Here is a 24,169-nt window from a genome sequence, read left to right as displayed (position 1 = left end):
GCCCCATGCAGGGCTTGAACTCACGGACCGCGAGATCATGACCTGAGCTGAAGTCGGACGCTTAACCGACTGAGCCACCCAGGCGCCCCAATAGTTTACAATAATTTTAAGTATCCTACTTTTTCACTTTACTTCTCTGTAGTTTTTTCTAGATAATTTTCTCCCTAGAATTACTGGGCTAGAGGGCATGGGTAATTATTAAAGCATAAAGTCATGAGTTGGGAGTTAATGGGTTGAATTATTTTATTTGGGTTGAAGCATGGAGTACATAATATCTATAATGTTGAAATGAGAAGAGGGCCAGAACAATGGCCTTCTGGCCTGTGTCAGACTTACCTTGAGCTTTTAAAAATACGAATGTTCTGTTCCTTCCTCAGGCCTACTGAATCAGAATCTTGGGGAGTGAACTTCAGGCATCTGTAATTTAAAAAGTAACTTTGGGCTATTTGGATGTACAAGAATTGAGACCCACTGTTACAGATTCCTAGGTTGTTGATGGTGAAAGGGACGTTGGGTATCTAGGCTATTTCTGTACTCACTGGCACTCCTAGGCTGGTATTTCCACACTGTTAATTTGTCCTCTTGTCTCTCACTCATTGTGCAGCACTGTTTCTTCCATAACCCTGCTCCTTTCCACTTGTGTATTTGTGCTTTTCTTTCTTCCCAAAATGTTTTCCCTCCTTCCATGACTTTAAAAACTGAGCATAATCAATCTTACCTCCTCTGCCTAGCTTTCAGATTCTCTGTTGCTCACTTGTGTCTCCTTTTCAAAACTTCACTGCTCTGTTTATGTGACACATCTCCCTTGTCATGCTCTGTGTTTCAAGTATTGTTTTGTTTATCCAAGTCCTTATTTCAGGACTGGGTACCCAGTAGATGCTTTAACTCAGGATTTTTTAATCTTGGCTCTTTAGGCTGGATAATTTTTTCTTATGGGGGATTGTGCTGGGTATGGTAAGATGTTTATAGGAACTTTGCTCTCTAGGCCCTACATACCAGTAGCATCTCTCCCCTTCAGTAGTGACAGCTAAAAATGTCTCCAGACATTGCCGGATGTCTCCTGGGAAACAAAATCACCCTTGCGATGAGAACCATTGCTTTACCTGAGTTATTTTGTCTGTATGCTAGGCTCAGTGCTTGCTGTGACGGCTGAAATGGGGGAAAGGATTCACGTCCACACTGAATTCAAACAAATAAACCTAAATGGCCATCCGGAAATGGCCAGGTACAGACTTGTCATTTCTTTTGTGTTAGCAAAAGATAACCTAGGCCTCAAATCTGGCCAGTCCTAAGGCATGACTACCTGTGATTTCACCTGAAAGTTCCCTCCAGATTATACCAATACCACAGGTAATGGCAAAAGCAGATATTTATTGATTGAATTCCTGGGAGAGGAGCTCCTCTCTTTCGAGTCTGTGGGTTTCTTCTCTTTACCTGAGTGCCCAGTGGTTCTGCAGTTCAGGTGGAAAATGTTTTACATGAAAATGGACTCACAATATTAGTTTGCAAAATCCAGCTGAACGTGTATTATGATTATGGAGCTGGTTATTACACATTGACCAAAGGAATAATTGAAGTATTTTTCCTGTTTAATAAAGTCAGTTTTTCCCTTTTCCAGTGAGTTGGTAGAATTCTCATTTTTGATATTTCAGGCCATATTTTGTATCTCCTTATTTAACATCTCTAGTTTTAAACGTTTCTTCTGTAGGGGTGCCTGGCTGACTTGGTCGGTGGAGTGTGCGACTCTTGATCGCGAGCTTGTGAGTTTGAGCCCCACATTAGGTGTAGAGATTACTTAAAAATAAATAAATTTAAAACCTGCCCCATTTAAAAAAATAAAATTTTCTTCTTATGAAATAAGAGTTGATCTGGATTATATGCCGCTGACTGATGAAACTGTGGAAAACACCCAGGGAGTTGGTCATCTTCACCCTGTAACCTCAGCTAACATACTTACAGCTGACATAATAATCTGGAATTTGACTCCAGTCCAGTGCTCTGTATACTTTATTACACTGTGCTTAGCATCAGCAAGAACAGTTAGATTATCCTGTGAATTGTGAGAAAAATTATACAATTAAGAGATACACGATGACTTTCTTGTATAAAAAGTTTTAATAACATGGTTAGTTGGAAGTACATTATATTGCCTCAAAATCCTTTGAAATTTTTCCTATTTAAAGAAACATAGTAGGGGTGCCTGGGTGGCTCAGTCAATTGAGTGTCAGATTCGACTCAGCTCATGATCTTGTGAGTTCAAGACCTACATGGGGCTCGCTGCTGTCAGCACAGAGCCCACTGTGGATCCTCTGCCCTCTCTCCCCCTACCCCGCCCGTGCCCTCTCTCAAAAATGAAATATTTAAAAAAAAGAAAGAAGCACAATAAGCAGCCTATAACCATTTTTGAGGTAGTAAGATTTGATGGAAATGAATGAATTTAATATTTAACAATTCAGTGCATCAATGACTTAATTTTAATATTAATAAATGACTTTAATAATACTAAAATGTCATGAAGTGGTAAGTTTTCATGGTTATCAATGAAGTCCTTTTAATTTTTTTAAGTGTTTATTTTTGAGAGAGAGAGAGACAGAACAGGAGTGGGGGAGGGGCAGAGAGAGAGGGAGACACAGAATCTGAAACAGGCTCCAAGCTCTGAGCTGTCAACATAGAGTCTGATGAGGGACTCGAACCCACGAACCATGAGATCATGACCTGAGCTGAAGTCAGACACTCAACTAACTGAGCCACCCAGGCACCCTGAGAACACATTTTTTTAAATAAATATTTTTATTTTTAAGTAATCTCTGTACCCAACATGGGACTCAAACCTAGAATCCCGAGATCAAGAGTCGCATGCTGCACCTACCGAGCCAGCCAGGCGCCCTGAAAATACATGTTATATTTTGATTTAATTACTTGCACATACAATTTCTTAGTTCTAAAGCTTAAAGTTATTTAAGAAGCTGCATAATATAAAATTTCTGGAAGTGTACATAAGAAGCTGCTAATAGTAATTACCTCTGGGAACAGGAACCTGCCTTCATGTTTTATGCTTTTGTAATTTTTGTGGTTTTACCATGTGCATTTATTCCCCTTTAATAAACATACTGTTACATTAAAAAAATTTTTTAGTGTTTATTTATTTTTGAGAGAGAGAGAGAGTCAGAGTGCAAGCTGGGAAGGGGCAGAGAGAGAGGGAGACACAGAATCCAAAGCAGGCTCCAGGCTCTGAGCTGTCAGCACAGAGCCCAACATGGGGCTCGAACCCACAAACTGAGATCATGACCTGAGCCGAAGTCGGACGCTTAACTGACTGAGCCACCTAGGCGCCCCAGTTATATTTTTAATGATCATGATATATTTCTACTTACTGACTCATGCTTTACCAAAATGGTAAATTTGTAACTTATTTAATGATATTCCTATTAATAGATATTTGAGACAGTTCTAAGTTTTTAGTGTTACAGAAAATACTGCAGAGATATGTTTTGGTGTGGTTTTCTTCAGTCAATCATTAATTCAGAATAAATATTCAAATATATACATCTAGCTCAAAGTTTATATAAATTCATTGGCTACCTGTTGCCATTTTGAATTCTGGAATGGTTGAATCAATTTGTATTGCCATCATAAGAATGTAAGAGTATTGGTTTCACCCACAGCATCACCAGTTTTGGGTATTAGAAATGATTATAGTTTTTTAAATGCTCTAATGTGCACAACGAAGACCTATCGCCTATCTATAGAACTCTTTTTGTATGTGTGAATTGCAATAATAGTTTATCTTTAATGTGAATACAGAAAAGCACACAAAAACTCTCATACACCTCCTTTCTTCTTTAATAAATAGAATCAAGCTATAGAAGTGGCCTGGGGTCATCAGCCTGCATTCTTGAGCTGGGTAGAAGGCAGGCATTTTAGTGATCAAGGTGACAGTGTGGCTGAAATTAACAGACAACTTGGTCAGAAACTTGGACTCTCAAATGGGGACCAGGTGAGTACAAAATGTGATGACTATAACTTTTTCCTGATGTCACATAATATAACAATGGAAAGTAAACATTCAAATTAATTTTTTAAGGAGGTGAGATGACACCTAACTTGTGTGCTGCTATAACCAGTCTAGGATATGCAAGTTGACTGTAAACTCTGTTGTTAAATCTTTATCTTGTATTCTGCTCCCTAGTTGATTTTGTGTTCTATCTATTTCACTCACTTTCCAGGTTCCCTGATTTTGTTTGTGTGCAATTATTTTTACTTTATGAATTATTGAATTTTACTTACTATTACTAGACTTCATTTGCTTCCAGCAAATCTTCTAACCTTCCAGAATCATACTTGATTTTTAAAAAATCTATCCAACAAAAAAGTTGTTATTTTTCTATTTTTGTCTTGCCTATGAATTTAATTGTAAACCTCAAAGCTTAAGGACTTACGTCTAGTTTTTCATTTTATTGTATTCACCAATTTATGTCCTTCTAAATACTTTAAACTATGGAAATAATACATATTCATTGCAAATATTTTACAATTGAAAGTAAAAAAAATGGATTTCTCTAACCCCAGCCTCAGAATGAATGTGTACTGTATGTTGGGATCTTAGTACACCTTTAGGATTTAAAGAATGGGAGGAAGGAAAGGAAAGGGAAGGAAGAATACACATTTTCTTTTTTTTTAATCACACATTTTCTGCAGTTCTCCCCACAAAGTATATCAGAGGTACCTTTCCACATACTACAGTATGCATTGAACATCTCTGAATCCGTATAGAATGAAACATTACAGGTTGACTTACAGAGTCCAGGGGGCTACACATTGAAAATTCTGATAGATGGGCTAAACTGCATTCTATTACCAGCTTCCCATAACAGTATATGAGAATGTTACATCCCTTTATCTTGGTTTGAACATAGACTAATTTTGTTCATGCTTGCTTTTGATAATGAGAAAAGGCCACTAATGAGAAATCCATAGTCCTAGTATTAGTCCTTCGCTTACCCTAAGTCTTTGTTAGAATCTTAAAACTTTAGCACCAGAGTGACTTAGACTCACTAATTTTGGTTCCTTGCTCTACAAACCTAGGGAGACAGAACATTTTGCCCAGGATTACACAGCAAGTTAAAGTTCTGCTCTCTTAGAATATGTGGTACTTTCCAGAGAGAAACACCAGCTTCTTGTTCCTGATCTTGATGTCTTCATCTGCCTCTGAACAGGCCTGTTGGTTTCTAATGCCTGTTTGCTTCAGAGTGAACTTTTACCTGATTTTCTGCAGATCTTCTTTATTGTAGCAATACCACTAAGTCACTGTCTCCCAAAGAATAGGAACAAGGTGAACTGGCTCGCCCAGGACTCTAGCTTCTTGGTGGGTGGGAGCTGCTCTGTGCTTCCCTGGAATCGCCCCTTTCAAATAGGGTGTATGGGGAAATACTAACGGGAAATTCACTGAGGGTGAGGCACTTGGGGGGAATTCTGCTCCAATCCGCAGAAGCAACAAAGGAAGGGCTGGTTAACTGGAGTATGTAACATTTGGTGGCTTTGGATTTTACTCCTCAATCCTCAGAAATGCCTAAAGAAAGGGAAAAGAAAGTTAGGTGGTAGATTGCAGCTTCTTGAAACACTAACATTTCTTTCTTTCTTTCTTTTAAATTTTTTTTTCTTTTATTTTGAGTGAGAGAGGGAGAGAGAGTGAGTGCAGGGAGGGGTAGAGAGAGAGAGAATCCCAAGCAGGCTCCACACTGTCAGCATGGAGCCCAGTGCAGGGCTCATGAACTGATGTAGGGCTCATGACCATGGTGAGATCATGACCTGAGCTGAAATCAAGAGTTGGACACTTACTGACCGAGCAACCCAGGTGCCCCATCTTTTTATTTTTTTTTTAAGTTTTATTTATTTATTTCTCCATCTCACAACCCCGAGATCAAGAGTTGCAAGCTCTGACTGAGCCAGCCAGGCACCCCAAAAGACACATTGGCATTTCATATGTATCTGTAGACTGGAATGAGGGTATATTTGTTTTACTTTACTTTTAGCTGTGAATGTTTATACTTCTAAATAATTTTCTCTGATCTCTGAGCATTTTTTTTTTTTTTTTTTTTTTTTTTTTTTACTCTTCTAGACTTTCTAGAAGTACCATGCAGGTTAGTTATAAAACTAAAAGTCTTAAAACTTCTAGAAATAATAGAGTGTGTATATGCTAGATTAAGCCATGACTTGATGACATTGTTTCCTCTTCTATTTTCTTTTAAGTTTATTTATTTATTTTGAGAGAGAGAGAGAGCATGGGCAGGGGAGGGGCCAAGAGAGAGGGAGAGAGAGAGAATCCCAAGCAGGCTCCATGCCATCAGCACAGAGCCTGACGCAGGGCTCAAACTCAAGAACTGTGAGATCATGACCTGAGCCGAAATCGGATGCTTAACCAACTGAGCCACCTAGGCACCCCTTCTTGCATTTTTAAATTACATTTCTTTTGTTAATGGTTATCTTTATTTTGTTTGTTTTTTTTTTAAATCTGTTGTGCTAGGGTGTATTTTCTTTTTTTCTATAATTAGTTGTGAAACAATTTTTCCTAAAATGTTGGAGTATATGAAGGCCTAGCTAAGAATAGGTACTTAATTGTAGCAACATGGATGGAACTGGAGAGTGTGATGCTAAGTGAAATAAGCCATACAGAGAAAGACAGATACCATATGGTTTCACTCTTATGTGGATCCTGAGAAACATAACAGAAACCCATGGGGGAGGGGAAGGAAAAAAAAAAAAAAAAAAAAAAAAAAAAAAGGTTAGAGTGGGAGAGAATCAAAGCATTAGAAACTGTTAAAAACTGAGAACAAACTGAGGGTTGATGGGGGGTGGGAGGGAGGGCAGGGTGGGAGGGAGGGCAGGGTGGGTGATGGGTATTGAGGAGGGCACCTTTTGGGATGAGCACTGGGTGTTGTATGGAAACCAATTTGACAGTAAATTTCATATATTAAAAAATTAAAAAAAAAAAAAAAAAAAAAGAATAGGTACTTAATAAATATTTGTCAAATGAAGGTCCACCAAGTGCAGGCAGGCACACACTCACACAGGCACGCACACTCGTTCATTCACTCACTCACACTTTATTATTTACCTAAAGAGAGAACTTCATCTTTTCTAGGGATGCAAAAAAAAAATTTTTTTACAAAAAATATTTTAAAAGTAGTTTTACATTTTTGATTTATTCCAGGTGTTTCTCAAGCTGTGCTCCCATGTGGTGTCTTGTCAGCAAGTGGAGGTGGAACCCCTATCAGCAGATGATTGGGAGATACTGGTAAAGAAAACACAATGAGAATTATCCTGGTTTAAGGTTAAACTGCTTCAAAATAGTTGTTTGTTTGTATTGAAGTATAGTTGATGTACACAGTAGTTTCAGGCATACAGCATAGTGATTCAACATCTCTGTACATTACGCTGTGCTCACAAGTGTAGCTGCCATCTGTCCCCATACAACACTGTGATGATACCACTGACTATATTTCCTGTGCTGTACCTTTTAGCCCTGTGACTTACTCCTTCCATAACTGGAAGCCAGAATATCAGTGTCTCTAGATTTCTCTTTTCTGAGCTTCATTATATATTCTGAGCTGGTTCGAGTTATAAGAACTTGTGATTTCCTTACCAGACACAGAATGGACTAAACATGAAGTGAATTGATTTTTTTGTTTGTTGGTTGTAGGAACTGCATGCTGCTTCCCTTGAACAGCATCTGCTAGATCAAATTCGAATAGTTTTTCCGAAAGCCATTTTTCCTGTTTGGGTTGATCAACAAACTTACATATTCATCCAAATTGGTAGGTGTTATTATATTTTTCCACTGTACTCCATGGTAATGCATCCATAGCAGAGGTGAACACGTACTAATGAGCTTTATTTTCCACACAGTTGCACTGATTCCAGCTGCTGCTTATGGAAGGCTGGAAGCTGATACCACACTCCTTATTCAGCCAAAGACCCGCCAGGCCAAAGAGAAGACAGTTTCAAAAGCAGATAATGCACATGGGAAATTTCACAATAGGTCTAATAAAACAGAAGTTACAGTTGACTCACCATCCATGCCAAGCTTATGGACTTTGATAGGAAGCATTTTTTCTTTTGGGTCTGAGAAGAAACAAGAGCTGTCTTGGGGTTTAACTGAAATGAATGCATTCAAAAATATGCAGTCCAAAGTCGTTCCTCTAGACAATATTTTTAGAGTGTGCAAATCGCAGCCTCCCAGTATATGTAATGCCACAGCAACTTCTGAGTTTCGCAAACACTATGCCGTTCATGTATTTCCATGGGACCAGGAATATTTTGATGTGGAGCCCAGCTTTACTGTGACCTATGGAAAGCTAATTAGGCTACTTTCTCCAAAGCAACAGCAAAGTAAAACAAAACAAAATGTCCTGTCACCTGAAAAAGGGAAGCAGATATCAGAACCACTAGATCAAAAACAAATCAGCTCAGACCATAGTCAAGAAGCTGCTAAGTCCTGTGTGCTAAAGGTTGTCTGGAATGGACTTGAGGAATTGAAGAATGCCATAAAGTACACCAAAGACATAGAAGCACTTCATCTTGGGAAAGTCTGGGTTAGTATAAATTTTATTATGAGAGAAAGCAATTTCATGTTGCTTGAAATTCTCCAAACTATGAGTTAGAATAATATTTTATATACAATTTGAAAATCAGTATAAGAAGTGGTGTCTAAAGTCCCTGCAGGGGCACATTTCTGATTATATGGTAAAGTCCTTGTTTGGGTGAAAATTGTGTATATTCTGGTTAAGTAAACTTGGACAGCTATAAGCTTAGATAGTTATAGGCCCAGAGAGGTAAAAATTTCTTGCCTTAGGTTACACAATAAATAAAACTAGGATTTACGCCCAGGTGTGCCAACTCTAGAGTTCATGCTTAGCATGGGGTGCCCTACAAAGCCTCACAATTTTTTGTTAAAGTGTATTTATTTTGAGGGGGCGCCTGGGTGGCTCAGTCGGTTAAGCTTCCGACTTCGGCTCAGGCCATGATCTCGCGGTTCGTGAGTTCGAGCCCCGCGTCGGGCTCTGTGCTGACAGCTCAGAGCCTGGAGCCTGTTTCGGATTCTGTGTCTCCCTCTTTCTCTAACCCTCCCCTGCTCATGCTTTGTCTCTCTCTGTCTCAAAAAATAAATAAAAACATTAAAAAAATAATAATTAAAGTGTATTTATTTTGAGAGAGGGCACGTGCATGCATGAGCAGTGGAAGAGCAGAGAGAGAAAAAGGGGGAGGGAGAACCACACTCTCAGCATGGAACCCTACATAGGGCTCGAACTCACGAACCCTGAGATCATGACCTGAGCCAAAATCAAGAGTCGGACATTTAACCGACTGAGCCACCCAGATGCCCCATGAAGCCTTACGTTTTTAATACCTGCCAAAGGTTTGTTCCCCAGTTCCTGAAAGCAGAGGAGGGACTTGTTATATGTTGGGGGAAATGCCCAGGTAGGGAGATACCTATGGTGTGAGCTGGCACCAGGATGGGAACGTGTCCAGAAGCTGCTTACCCTGATGAGGTCAGCTCTTTAACTGTGGGCCTGGCGGGGAGGTGGTGGGGGGTGGGGGGGTTGGGGGAGAGAGGAGAGCAGCTGTTGTTTCATCTTCTCATCCCGGCCTCAGGTAGTAATGCTTCATTTATGTGAAATGAGTCGCTAGCCCCCTCTTACTTGAACTTAATTTGAGCATTGTAGAGTGAGACTTCATGGTGATAAAGGGAGGAAATTATTAGGGAAGAAAAATGGGAAAGGAAAGGGGTCATCTTTGTAGATTTCTTTTACTGCCAGTTTCACATACGACCTCTGTGCTGGCAACTTACAAAGTTTTAATATCTTTGGCTTATATCATTTTCTAAAATTCTAGACCATCAGCTCATTATTTTCTGTTAGCTCTAAACTCCCAGTTTAAGAGATCCTGCTACATCTTCAAAATAAAAATGTCTAACACTGAACTTGTTAGGACTTTCCTTCTGTGAATGGTTCTGCCACGTGGTGGGAATACTTTTTTTTTTTTTTTTTTCCTTATGACTATGTGGTGAGTATGGGGTGAAGAAGTGCCAGGTAAAGGCCTGGAGACCATATAAGATAGCAGCAAGGAGTCCACACTTCCCACTCCACTTTAAAGGTTGGCAGCCGTGGGCACTGAACAGTGGTGGTACAGCAGCAGGTGCCATCCCGTACTCACACAGGCTTGACTCAAGAGAGCACAGCTGATGGATTGCATTCTGAGGAGGGTGTGAGAAGAAAGAAATGAAGGGAAAAAACTAAAATGTTTGTGATACAACAGTACCTGAACATCCATCTGGTTACTCTCTGAATCATGATAACGCAAATTTACTTACCCATTAATTTACCCGAGTTTATGAAAGTTAATACCAATATTTACACTGTGGAATATTTTTAAATCAAGTTTTAGACATATTTATATTTTTATTTATTTTTATATTTCAGATTCCAGATGACCTGAGAAAGAGACTAAATATAGAAATGCATGCAGTAGTCAGAATAACTCCAGTGGAAATTACCCCTAAAATTCCAAGGTCTCTAAAATTACAACCTAGAGAAAACTTAGTGAGTTCAAATTTATGTTTTGTCAGTTGTTTTACACATCTTATGAGATGCTTTGGCTAAATAATAAGAATGTTGTATTTCTTTTTGCTAGAAGGGCGAAGAAGTCTTTTTTGTGGTAAAATATATATAACAAAATGCTGTTTTAACCATTTTTAAGTGTACAGTTCAGCATTAATTACATTCATAATGTGCAATCATTGCCACATCTATTTCCAAAACTTTCCCATCTCCCCAAACAGAAACTCTATGCCCAGTAAGCAATAACTCCCTATCCTGTCCTCCCCCAGCTCCTGGTAACCCTATGTACATTCTGTCTCTGTGAATTTGGTTATTCTAGATATTTCATATAAGTGGAATCATACGGTATTTGCCCTTTGTGTCTGGCTTATTTCACTTAGCATGTTTTCAAGGTTCACCCATGTTATAGAATGTATTAGAACTTCATTCCTATTCATGGGTAAATAATATTCCATTGTATGTATATACCACATTTTGTTTACCCATTCATTTGTTGATGGACCCTTGGATTGTTTCTACCTTTTTGGCTCTTGTGAATAATGCTGCTATAGAACCTGTTTGAGTCTCTGCTCTCAGTTCTTTTGGGTATATACCTAGGAATTGAGTTGATGGATTTTATGGTAATTCTGTGTTTAATTTTTTGAGAAACTAAGAAGTCTTTAGTAAGCAACACACATATTATGTATATGGTGCCAATGCAAATATGATAATTTAGCTTTTTTTTTTTTTTTTTTTTTTTAAGTAAGCTTTACACCCAACATGGGGCTTGAAATCATGTCCCCAAGATCAAGAGTCACATGCTTTATTGACTGAGCCAGCCAGGTGCCCTGATAATTTGGCTTTTAGAAGATAGGTATTTTTGCTATATTCATGTAATTTTTAAAAATTTTCCCATATTACAGCATTAATATTGCAACCAAAAGAGTGCTAGACTGCTCGCTAATAGAGTATTATCACCTGTACCAGTTTAGTTTACCAGTTCTCAGAGCACTACAATCCAGGAAAATTACTGTTTTTCTAGGTTTTGAAACTTCCAAACATGACTTTATCCTTCTCTGATTATTTGAATGGCCCTTTTGGGTCTTTAGGATCATGATGGTCATTATAGCATGGAAGAGCCATTTTAACAGAACTTTGATGAAACCCCAGATAAGATTGCTTGTATTATGTACTGGAGAAGAGAAAAATAAATAGAATAAATGCCATTTCCACAATAGTATGGAACTGAACATTTAACACATTGGCAGAACCGTACACAGTGATTTCTAGTTTTAACTTTTTAGCTAATTGATCTTCGTATTTTTCAAAAGTTAGGTCTTGTGTACAGACATTTGACTTTTTTTTTTTTTTTTGTCTCAGTATGAGGCTCTTAGTGCAGAATTCCTTTTTTAATCCTGAGTTGCATATTTTAGTGGAACTTTTAGGATGTTGGCAGGTGTCTCTGGGGTGATTATATCTCTTAGGACCTAAACATGTCTGATTCTAGAGGAACTGTGAGTTGCTTTCTGATTCTTCAGGTCTTGATTTTAAATATATTTTTTTAAGTAAACTCTACAGTGGATGTGGGGCTTGAACTCATGACCCCAAGATCAGGAGTCTCATGCTCTACCAACTGAACCAGCCAGGTGCCCGGTTTTAAATAGTTTTCATTTTCAGACTTCCTTTAAGTCTTTAATCCCATTGCCCAATAAAATCCAAAGAAGTGACAGATGGTTTCTGTGATCTTTAAGAATGGGAAAGCGATGCCTGTACTTAGTTTAGCCTGCTTTTGTGGTGATCAAGTTCTAAACCAAGCTTAATCAGCAGAGCTAAGCTTGACTCTGGGTGAATAGAGGCTTATTTTCCTAGGCAGATATTAATGATCTTTCCTATATGAATTTTTGTGTATTCCTGTTTTTGTCTTCATGTAGGTTTTAAAAACTTAAAAGCTTTAAAAATTAATAGTGTTTTTCTCAGAATTTCTTTATACCTTTTAACATATTAACGTTACACTTACTGGGTATAACAGTACTACAATCTGCTTAACAGAAAAACAAAGAAAAGTGACTTGAACATACAAAGAATTTATTTTTCTTATGTACAGAGAAGTTTGGAGGAGCTCATAGGTGGTTAAACCATGTCATCAGGGACCTAGGCTCCTTTGGTCTTTCTGCCATCCTTAGCCTATAACTTTCCTCCTCTTAGATGCAAGGGATTTGCTGTACGTATAGGCATCACATATGCGTTCTTGGCAGAAGGAAAGACACAAAGCAAAAACCTCCTTGCAAGGTTTGTATACCTTTTAATTAGAAAGAGAGGCCCTTCTCAACAATTGCTGATTGCACACTATTGGTCAGAAGGGAGTCACATGTATGTGCACACATATGCACACACAGGTCCACTCTGGGAATTGGAGAGTTTCTTTCTCACCTCTTTAATAGAGGGAAGCAAGGGAGAATGGAGTTGGAATGGTTTTCCATCCAATGAGCCAAATTATGGTATATGTGTCACTGGTCCTAGAGGTAGGGAGTGTTAAAACTTTGCCACTTGTGTAAATGTTTCTTCCAGCTTCAGTGTATTCCTTGTGCTGTAATATCAATTCCCAGATCTGTGCCTCTAAATATGAACATCCTTCCTGGTTTTGTTTGGTAAGGTTTGCTTTTTTTTTTTTTTTTAAATGTTTAAGTTGTTTCTTTTTAGTTGCTCCATTTAATAGATTATAAAATTGAGGTTGAGACAGTTTCATTAATTTGCCCACAGTCACACAGATAATAAATGGTCATGCCAGACTGGTGTGCACCTTGAACTAGCACATTTATTTTTGCCACACTGTTGTAGAATGGGTATACCGTGATTTACTTCCCCAGTCTCCTACCAATGGATACCATCTTATGGTTCTCACATGAGGTGAGCAAGGCTCAGAGAGGTTAAGAAGCTTGCTTAAGGTCCATCAGCCGTATCAAGGTTTACATATTATTAGCAAAGTAAGGTGTTAAACTAAGGATGTTAACGTTAAATTTAGGTATTTGGATAATTCATTACTGTTCTTCCTTTTCTCTGGCAGCCTAAAGATGTAAGTGAAGAAGATGTAAAAACTGTGTTCTCTTCATGGCTACAGCAATGTACCACTACCACACTTCCTTTGATAATATCAGAGGAAGAATATATTAAGCTGAGAATTAAAGATGGTGGGTAAATTTTGTTATTTTGATATTTTTCCTACTAAAGAAGTGAAAAATTTTTCATTGTTGTTACAACCTTTAATACATGTGAACAGGAAGCATAATAATGATAAGTAAATGGTAGATTTTACATATTGAAGAATGCTTTTATTTAAATTTAAAGAAATTTGAATCTTAAATTATCTCTGTTTCAGTACTAACTCACATTTATTACTTGTTTTTTTCTTTTTCTTTTTTTTTTTTTTTTTTGATAGAGTTGGAGGAGTTTTCTCTAAATATAGTTCATTCTGGGGAAAAAGAAAAAGAAAACATTTTTTTATTGAGTCCCAATCTGCTGCAGAAGATCACAATACAAGTAATCACATAACTATTGAATCTTTAATAAAATAATATTTGTCACATTGGATCAATAATAAAGTATGAATTTACCTGTAAGACTTTGCATCCTGAAGTGTATTAGAAACGTGAATGATAAGAGTAAGGAATAACTTGATTTAAAATATTTTATTATATAGTCTCTTTAAGTTATCTAAACAAATTGATTTATCCTAAATTTAAAATCAATGCACAATTAAGTTTCAAGGATAGAATTGATTGTGTTAACTGGCAGATAGATCATGATTTCAAATTATTCTCGTATTGAAACAAAGGAAAACTTAGCTTTTGGGATTTGATTTTTAAAATTCCTATTTTTAGTTGGAGTTCTGCACAACCCGTATTATTTTGTCACTTCTTAAATTCTCAACTCTTCACAAATATTACCAGATCACTTTTCTTCTAGCAGTATTTTAAAAGTGGTCTTTTTAAGAATATTATGTTTTAGCTAGGATATTCATTCCCATTGTTAAAGAATTGAAGATGCTCTAGTCGTTTAGAATTTGAATGGTTTGGAACTAGACCTTGTCTCTACTTTTGAGATAAAATTGAAGGAATACCATTCAAAGAAGATACAAATGGTAGAATTTTGGAGAGTAAATATGACACAAATCAAAATTATAAATAAAGATGTATGTATCTGCAAAATGTATGAAGGAGATGACATTCTTTACTGCTTGGATGAGTAAATTATGTTCCTTGGATGAATAAATTATGATTGTCAAGGCTAATTTGAATAATGATCTTGCATGCACAATATATCTTTTCTTGGTGGTGTAACAAAATCAGTAATCAATTTCCTAGGACCCAAGAAAAACAGGCCACAGATATAACTTTGAAATGTAAAATTGATTTTTCCTTGCTACTGTAGGTCCTTCTAGATCCTATGGTAAAAGAAGAAAACAGTGAGGAAATTGACTTTATTCTTCCTTTTTTAAAGCTGAACTGCTTGGGGTAAGAAGTTACGGCCAAACTAATATGTTTACAGACATGTTTGACATTATCTCTGGCAGGGTTTTTATATGTAAATATTAAAGTAGATGTTAATGTCATTGAATAATCTCAGTCATGCATTAGTAGATATTTTTTCAAGGATTGTTTCTGTTTTCACACCTAGCTTAGTAATTTGCCTTGTCTTCTTAGGTAACTACATAAAAGTCTGAAGCTTATTAGAAATTTTACTTCAAGATTTGATTTGTGAGAAGGAAACAACTGGTTATGACCTAGATCATATGTGCTCGAATAAAACAATAATTCTTAAGAGTTAATACATTTACTTTAAAAGTTAATCTAAAAACATTATTTGAATGTTTAAAAATATTTCAAATTAAGTTATTCCTTCAGCTATTTTATTAATGTACTAATTGGGATTATTTGTGTTTTCCTTAGCTTTTAAGACAAGTCTGAAAAGAACCTCCTGTTAACTTATCTCTTAGGAAATATGAGACTCTCGTATAAACATTATATCTCAGAATTCCTCACAGAAACCTTTAGTGGTTATAGTAGCAGTGATTTGATTTCCTATAATAGTATAATCTGTAAATGTTTTAATAAAAGGACTAAACCATAAAGTAACAATGTTTATAGCATAATGCTCATGTAGAAAGTAAAATCTCTTCAGTTCAGATTCTGATTTTCAGAATTTATATTATCAGAAATAAAGTGGTAGAGTCAGGAAGTAGGTTGAAGTTCATGCTTGTATAATCTACAAATTGAAACCGGATTTCAAAGCTTAATTTAAGAGGAAATAAGTCTTCAATTCTTTTAACACTTCAAATGCTCTCATTTATGATTTGTTGTTTGTGTCTGTTAAGACAAATTCCTTGAGATGTCCTGTTAAGACAAAACTTTTAGTTACTGTACATGTTTGAAAGTAATAAAACTAATTTTAAAAGTTGTGACTCAGATTTGGCATTAATTCAATACGCTGTCAACTAAGGGAAACTTTCTAACATTTTACTCTTTTAAAAATCATTAATTAGCCTGGAAAGGAAAGTTTCAGAATTTTTTACAGCTGGATTTTATCCTGCTTCAGCGTTTTATCATGCAATAATGTATATATTTTGCAGAGGAGTGGATTCTTTAGGTGTGTCTTCCATGGAACACATCACTCACAGCCTCCTGGGGCGCCCTTTGTCTCGGCAGCTGATGTCCCTTGTAGCAGGACTTAGGAATGGAGCCCTTTTATTCACAGGAGGAAAGGTACGTAGTTAAAATGTGCCCATTTCACTAATAACTAATTTTATTTTTTTCTTTGAGTTTTGATCATCTGTTATATAGAGTTGTTAATACAAGATATAGGAAGTGGTGATTTAGAAAGGGGTGATGAATAAAATGAATAAGGTGTCGTGCTCACTGCCTTTTTTATGTATCATATGATACAGTTGTATGATTTTTCTTTTTTAGGGTGTTGATAGGGTTGATTTTTTTTCACATGTTGAACCAGCCTTGCATGTATGTAATAAATCTCACTTGGTCGTGGTGTATTTTCTTTGTATACATTGCTGAGTTCTGTTTGCTAAAAATCCTTTTTTTTTTTTAATGTTTTAAAAAAAATTTATTTAATCTCCATACCCGACATGGGGCTCAAACTCACAATTGATATCAAGAGTCTTTTCTGACTGAGCCAGCTAGGCACCCCATTATTTGCTAATATTTCTGTTGAGGATTTTTGCATCTAAATTCATGAGCAACAGCCGTTGTTAATTATCTGACTTTAGCTCAGGTCATGATCTCTCAGTCCCTGGGTTTGAGCCCCGTGTCCAGATCTGTGCTGACAGCTCAGAACCTGGAGCCTGCTTCGAATTCTTTGTCTCCCTTTCTTTCTGCCCCTTCCCCACTCACACTCTTTCTCTCTCAAAAATATATAAACATTAAAAAAATTGTTTTAATTCATGAGCAATATTAGCCTATAGTTTTCTGGTTTTGTACCACTTTTGTGTGGTGTTGCTATTAGGGTAATACTGGCCTCATAAAATGAGTTGAGAAGTGTTCTTTCCTATTCTGTTTTCTAGAAGAGAGCATATACAGTTGGTATTCATTCTTCCTTAAATGTTTAGTAAAATCTCCAGTGAAACCATCTGGGTGTTGAGATTTTTGTCACCTTTGACTTTTTTTTTTTTTTTAATGTTTATTTATTTTTGAGAGTGTGAGCGGAGGAGGGGCAGAAAGAGAGGGAGACAAGAATCCAAAGCAGGCTCCAGTCTCCAGGCTGTCAGCACAGAGCCCAGTGTGAGGCCCTGACTCATAAACCATGAGATCATGACATGAGACATGTAGGACGCTTAACCGACTGAGCCACAGAGGAGCCCCGACCTTTAACTTTAAAAAAAAATTTTTTTATGTTTATTCATTTTTGAAAGACAGACACAGAGCACAAGCAGGGGTGAGGCGGAGAGAGGGGGGGACACAGAATCAGAAGCGGGCTCCAAACTCTGAGCTGTCAGCACAGAGCCCGATGTGGGGCCCGAACTCATGAACCGCTAGATCATGACCTGAGCCGAAGTCAGACACTCAACTGACTGAGCCACCCAGCTGCCCCAGGACCTTTAACTTCTTAATTATAAATTAAATTTCCTTAATTGTCTTATTTCACCATGGCAGACATTTGGTAGTTTGTAATTTTAAAGGAATTGGTCCATTTCTTCTAAGTTGTCAAATTTATGAGCATAAAGTTGTTTGTAGTATTCCTTTCATTATCCTTTTTGAATGGCTGTGGAATCTACTATGGTGTTCCATTTCCTGATTTTGGTGTTTTGTGTTTTTTCTCTTTTTAATCTTCATCAGTTTTGCTAGAGTTTCCCTGCCCTTTTTTTTTTTTTAATTTTTTTTTTTTTTACGCTTATTTATTTTTGAGACAGAGAGAGACAGAGCATGAACGGGGGAGGGTCAGAGAGAGGGAGACACAGAATCTGAAACAGGCTCCAGGCTCTGAGCTGTCAGCACAAAGCCCGACGCGGGGCTCGAACTCACGGGCCGCGAGATCATGACCTGAGTCAAAGTCGGACGCTTAACCGACTGAGCCACCCAGGCGCCCTTCCCTGCCCTTTTAAAGGGCTTACAGTTTTATTCTTTACCAGTGCAAAATTGTCTTCAGAGGTACAGTGTGGTCTCTGTGAATCTTTGTTCTTTTATTCAATTCAAAATTTTAAGACTTTTTCATTTCCATTCACTTTTAACTTTAGTAAAATAACTCTTTTTCCTGTTACTAGTTCAGTTGCTTTCTTCTGATTCTTACTTAAAATATAACAGCTACTCCAAGAGTGCCTGGCTGGCTCATCAGTAGAACATGTGACTCCTGATCTTGGGGTTGTGAGTTCAAGCCCCACACTGGGTGTAGAGATTACTTAAAAATAAAATTTAAAAAAATACATATTTATATATACATATCTATATGCTGTAAAAAATATATATGTGTGTGTGCATGTGTATGTGTGTGTGTGTGTATATATACACATACATGTATATATACATAGTTATGTGCAACTACACCAATAACCCTAGTATTCCCTTTAGGAAACCAGAAAAAAAGAGCAAATTAAGTCCAGTGTAAGGAGAAGAAAAGAAATAAGAATTAGAGCATAAATCAGTGAATTAAAGACAGGAAATCAACAGAGAAAAATCAGTGAAACCAAAGCTGCTTCTTTGAAAAGATCAATAAAATTGATAAGCCTTTAGCCAGTCTAAGAAAAAAAAAGAAGACACAAATTACTAATACCAGAAATGAAAGAGGGAACATCACTACAGATCCCATAAACATTAAAAGGATAATAAAGTCATAATAGTAATAGACAACTCTATGCCCACAAATTTGCTAACCATCTTAGATGAATGGACCAATTCTTTGAAACACACAAGTTCCCAAAACTTGCACAAGAAGTGTACAATATAAAAAGGCCTATAAGGAAGATATTATACCAGTTTTCTACAATCTCTTTCAGAGGATAGAAGCAGAAGGAATGCTTCCTAAGTCATCCTGTGAGTCCAGCATTACCTTAATACCAAAACCAGACAAAGACGTTAAAAGAAAACTGCAGACTGATAACCTCTCATGAACATAGATACAAAAATCCTCAACAAAATATTAGGAAATCAAATCAACCAATGTGTATAAAGAATTGTATACCATGATCAAGTGGAGATTTATCCCAGGTATGCAAGCTGGTGAAATATAGGAACTATTCTATGTGGTTTCTAGGTTTCTGTGTCACATTTCAAAATGCATCATCATTTTATATTTATTTTGAAAAAGCAGTATCGTATTGACTCAGACAGACTTTTCCATCTCACCTAGGGGTATCATGGGTAATATGAAGAACAAGCAGAAGACCTGGATTTGAGTCCCACCTCTGTCTTGTACTTTCTGACTATGACCACAGGGAGTTTTGTGGTTTCTTAATCTGCCTTCTTAGGATAAACCTCACTTAAGGGAAATAATATATGGGAAAGCACTTTGTAAACTCAAAAGTGCTATACAAGTGTGATTTACTTTGTGAGGAGAAAGCCCTCAAACTAAGCAAAGTATGATAGATGGGACCTGCACCCCAGCACCCTTAATTTCTTTATTTTTTGGAGCCCGTTGACTTTAAATGTAAATACAATTCTGTAAGGTGTAAGTGTGGTCGTATTTGTTGAGTGGCTGCTAAATTTCAGATTTTGTGTAACAAGCTTGGCTGTTTTTCCAGTCCACGGTGCTGAAAAACAAAATGTTAGAACTGGTGCAGGGCTGTTAAAGCTAGACAAAACAGCAAGGGTAGGAAATAATACTAGATCGAGGGAAAAAACCTATATTAAAAGAACTGTAAAAACCTGCCAACATTCAGCTTTTCTAGGGGGCACTATAGCAACGGTCAGCAAATTTTTTTTTTTTTTAATGTTTGTTTATTTTTGAGAGACAGAGAGAGACAGAGTGTGAGCAGGGGAGGGGCAGAGAGAGAGAGAAAGACACAGAATCTGAAGAGGCTCCAGGCCCCGAGCCGTCAGCATAGAGCCCTATGTGGGGCTCGAACTCGCAAGCGGCGAGATCATGACCTGAGCTGAAGTCGGACGCTCAACCGACTGAGCCACCCAGGGGCCCTGGTCAGCAAAATTTTAAATATGTGTGTGTACCTTTTGATACATTTATTCTGCTTCTAGAAATTTATTCCAAAGGTGTAATCTGACAAATAAGTTAACATATATATGGTTATTTATTTTAGCTTTATTTATAATAGCTAAAAATTAGAAACAACATTAGTATACATTAGGAAGGGGCTTATTAAACGTGTTATGTGCAGTATGTCCCACAGTGGTGGTGTGCTGGGGAGCCGAAGCAGCTCCATAATTGTGGATAAAGAGGACAGTGATTTATCATGAACCCACATAAATACTGTAATCCCATCTTTACAAATTTACTTAAATGTGTATGAGGTGTCTGGAAGGGTGATACCTCAGAACAATGGACTGTGGTTACTTCTGTGAGGTGGTAAGATTACAGAAAATTTTTTACGTTTCTCTTATACTAAGTGTTTACAGTTCCTTTGTATGCTTCACATGTTAATTTATAAACCTGGAAAAAAATAAAGCTTTTACTTGAAAAAAAGAAGTACACATTGGATCAAACTCTATATAGTCTAGAGTCACTTAATAAAAAAGTAAATAGTTCTGCCCACTTTAATAGTCTCTGAGGGCTACATAGTACACTAAGGTCACGGTAATACTGTATATCACCAAGAAACTGTAAATTAAAATTGCAGTTAATTTAAGATAACAAGGAAGTGGGTAATAATTTTTTTTTCACTGAAAATAGTTGAAATTAAATGGGATTAGGTTTCATTTCTCTAGAAAGATTATTTAATGTTTACATTATTCCCTTCTAGTAACAAATAATGAAGCATTGACTGTTTTTAAAGGTAAAAGATTTAAATATCAGTGATTTAAAAAATTGTAAAAACAAATGTTTATTTTCTGTCTGTGTGGTGTAATGAACATAGGACACATCCAGCTTTTAGCAGATTAAAAGAAAAGACATATTTTGGTGATATCTGCATATCTTCCCCAGCAACTAGACCTGGTGTATTTTTTTTTAACTTTCTCAAAGCAATTGATTATTTTTAGTATTAGTACCAATTAAGGTTGAAGTTGGGGTGGGAAACGTACCTTTTTGGGGGGTTTATATTCCTGAGATTGGGTTGTCATCTGTTAACCTTGCCTGTGTTTATATACCACTTGAGTCATTCTATTAGAGCTGGGAAGCTAGAGCCTTCTGGGTTTTTTTGCAAAATATTACATATTTTTCTTTGCCAGACTTGAATACATGTTTAGGAAATCATTCTTTCCCACTTAATCCTGGAGTGCTCTTAAAACTTCCTGAGTCTCTGGGGCGCCTGGGTGGCTCAGTCGGTTAAGCGGCCGACTTCGGCTCAGGTCATGATCTCGTGGTCTGTGAGTTCGAGCCCCGCGTCGGGCTCTGTGCTGACAGCTCAGAGCCTGGAGCCTGTTTCGGATTCTGTGTCTCCCTCTCTCTGACCCTCCCCTGTTCATGCTCTGTCTCTCCCTGTCTCAAAAATAAATAAAATGTTAAAAAAAAAAAAATTTTAAACTTCCTGAATCTAGAGTTTCAGTCCTTCCTGTTAGTTTACTTTATGCTAAATGTCACGCACCATAATGTGATCCTAGAACTCCAGGGAGGTGGGTTTTCTTTTTTTCTTTTTTTTTTTTACCCCCAGCTTTATTGAGTTAGAATTGACATAGAATGTTGTGTAGTGTATACTTGATTGGTGAGGCTGAGTCTTGGTTGCCACAGTAACAGAAGCTATTTCTGTGATTGAATATATTGCTTATGAAGCAATTATTTTCTAGGGCAGTGGAAAATCAACTTTAGCCAAGGCAGTCTGTAAAGAAGCATTTGACATATTGGATGCCCATGTGGAGATAGTGGACTGTAAAACTTTACGAGGTATGAATATGGTAACACTCTACATAAATCCCTTTTTTGCTAGAAAGGCAGAAATGTTATTTCATGCTGTTAATCTAGTAAGTACAAATATCTAATCTTCCCTTATCTTTTCTGTTAGTTGTTGAAATTCCTTAGAAAAAAAATTTTTTTCCTTTAGAAAGAGAGCATGAGCTGGGGAGGGGAAGAGGGAGAGAGAAAGAATCTTAAGTAGGCTCCATACCCAGCACAGAGCCTGATGTGGGACTCAGTCTCAGAGATCATGACCTGAGCCAAAATCAAGAATCAGACGCTTAACCGACTGCGCCACCCAGGTGCCCCAATTCCTTAGAAATTTTAAATCTTTAGCTTTCTAATATTTTCAGCAAAATTTTCTAAACTCTCTATACTTGATGGAGAGTCCCCCTCCTTTTATTTTCTTAGCCAAAACTCTTTGTAGACTATATTCCTGGAAATGCCAACTTAGACCATTCTGAAAAAGTTTGTATTTAGGATATACTCTAATGGGTGTAAATATTCCTAAATTGCTAGGGAAACTCGGCTGTGGACAGTGAAGAGGAGAATTGCAATTTACCATATATATACTTTTGTACTTTTAAAAATCTTTAATGCTTATGTTATCCTCTATTTGATCAAAAAACAAGATTGGAAAGATTTTATTTTGAGTAACCTTTTTTTTCCCCCCTTGGCTACCTCTACCTTGTCATCCCAACCAGTCCATGCTCTGTGTGTGTATGTGTGTGTGTGTGTGTTTTATGTCTACCATATGGTAAGAAACTAAGAAATAGCCTTCAAAAACTAATTAATTCATATGCTGCAAAGGTGGTTTTAGAGATACTGTCCATCTCTCAGAGTCATGCTTGAACTTCATGTAAATTTTTGTTTTATTTTTTATATTTATATTTTTTTAATAATTTTTTTTTAAAGTCTGAGATAGTGTATGTGCATGAGTGAGTGTGCTAGTGGGGAAAGGGCAGAGAGAGAGAGAGAGAGAGAGAGAGAGGGAGAGAGAATCTCAAGCAGGCTCCATGCCATCAGCACAGAGCCTGATGTGGGGCTTGATCCCACGAATGATGAGATCATGACCTGAGCTGAAATCAGGAGTCAAATGCTTAACCAAAATAGCCACCCAAGAACCTCCAAAATTTTGTTTTTGACCTAAGTAACAGAAATTCTTTACATTGGCTTATGAATGTGTATGTTTTCTATTCTTTGAAAATTAAAAGTTGGTAATTCACCAGGAAGTTTGAAGCCAAATGTATGATTCAAATATAGCAACTCTGGGACCTCTAGATAGCTACATTTGTGTTTGATTTTATTTGAATCTTGATCCCCTAGTCTTTCATTTATGTTTTTCCATATCCTGCTTTTATTTTGCTATTTTTTAAGATAGTAATTTTTTATGCTGTCTAAAATTTTCTGTGGAATGAGTCCAGGTAAAAATAACATGCATAGTATCATATTCCTTTTTTCAGCTTTATAAAATTCAGCACTTTACTGGGTCCTTTGAGGTTCTATTAATTAAACCACGTTAATGATCAAAGTTTAGTGATTGGTATATTAACAAAATATGGATCAAATTTTCATGGTTAAATCAATATTGAGCGTTTCTAATGCTCTGAAAAGGGCAACCTATACTTACCAGCCCTGAAATAACATTTCATATCTTGCATATTAAGGAAAAAGGCTTGAACACATACAAAAAACCCTGGAGCTGGCTTTCTCAGAGGCGACATGGAGGCAGCCTTCTGTGGTTCTGCTGGACGACCTTGACCTCATTGTTGGCCTGCCTGCTCTCCCAGAACATGAGCATAGCCCTGAGGCTGCACAGAGCCAGAGGCTTGCACATGGTAATGGTAACGCATCCACTCGTGGCCATGGGCCTTTTTCTTTGGTTAGACAGAGGTTTTAGTCTTAATGTTAAATCTGCTTTCTTCAGAAAACAGATATATGTTATATTGCTTTTGTGGCCTCTGTATTAGCAAAATTGGTAAATAAGAGCCATGTGAAAATTCTACAACCTTGTGATTAGTCTGTTGGGGCCTTTCATTCTCAGATACTTATTAGAAATTGCTTAAGTATAC

General features: G+C 37.1%; 1 protein-coding gene across 3 annotated transcripts in view; it reads left to right on the top strand.

Annotated features, from left to right (window-relative positions):
• The window catches only part of PEX1 (peroxisomal biogenesis factor 1), a 47,968-nt gene that overhangs the window by 1,226 nt on the left and 22,573 nt on the right, over positions 1-24,169 (top strand). For all 3 annotated transcript variants that reach the window (XM_060632446.3, XM_060632448.3, XM_060632449.3), the window contains exons 2-12: positions 3,854-3,997; positions 7,211-7,294; positions 7,700-7,814; positions 7,906-8,591; positions 10,479-10,598; positions 13,660-13,783; positions 14,032-14,132; positions 15,024-15,106; positions 16,222-16,354; positions 21,992-22,088; positions 23,765-23,935. In XM_060632446.3, coding sequence (XP_060488429.1) covers positions 3,854-3,997; positions 7,211-7,294; positions 7,700-7,814; positions 7,906-8,591; positions 10,479-10,598; positions 13,660-13,783; positions 14,032-14,132; positions 15,024-15,106; positions 16,222-16,354; positions 21,992-22,088; positions 23,765-23,935 — 1,858 coding nt within the window. The remainder of the gene's footprint in view (positions 1-3,853; positions 3,998-7,210; positions 7,295-7,699; positions 7,815-7,905; positions 8,592-10,478; positions 10,599-13,659; positions 13,784-14,031; positions 14,133-15,023; positions 15,107-16,221; positions 16,355-21,991; positions 22,089-23,764; positions 23,936-24,169) is intronic.

Source organism: Panthera onca, chromosome A2 (assembly GCF_046562875.1).
Source record: "Panthera onca isolate mPanOnc1 chromosome A2, mPanOnc1 haplotype 2, whole genome shotgun sequence".
NCBI lineage: Eukaryota > Metazoa > Chordata > Mammalia > Carnivora > Felidae > Panthera > Panthera onca.
Note: the sequence above shows the minus strand (reverse complement) of the source record. Positions and strands in the feature narration are given on the sequence as shown.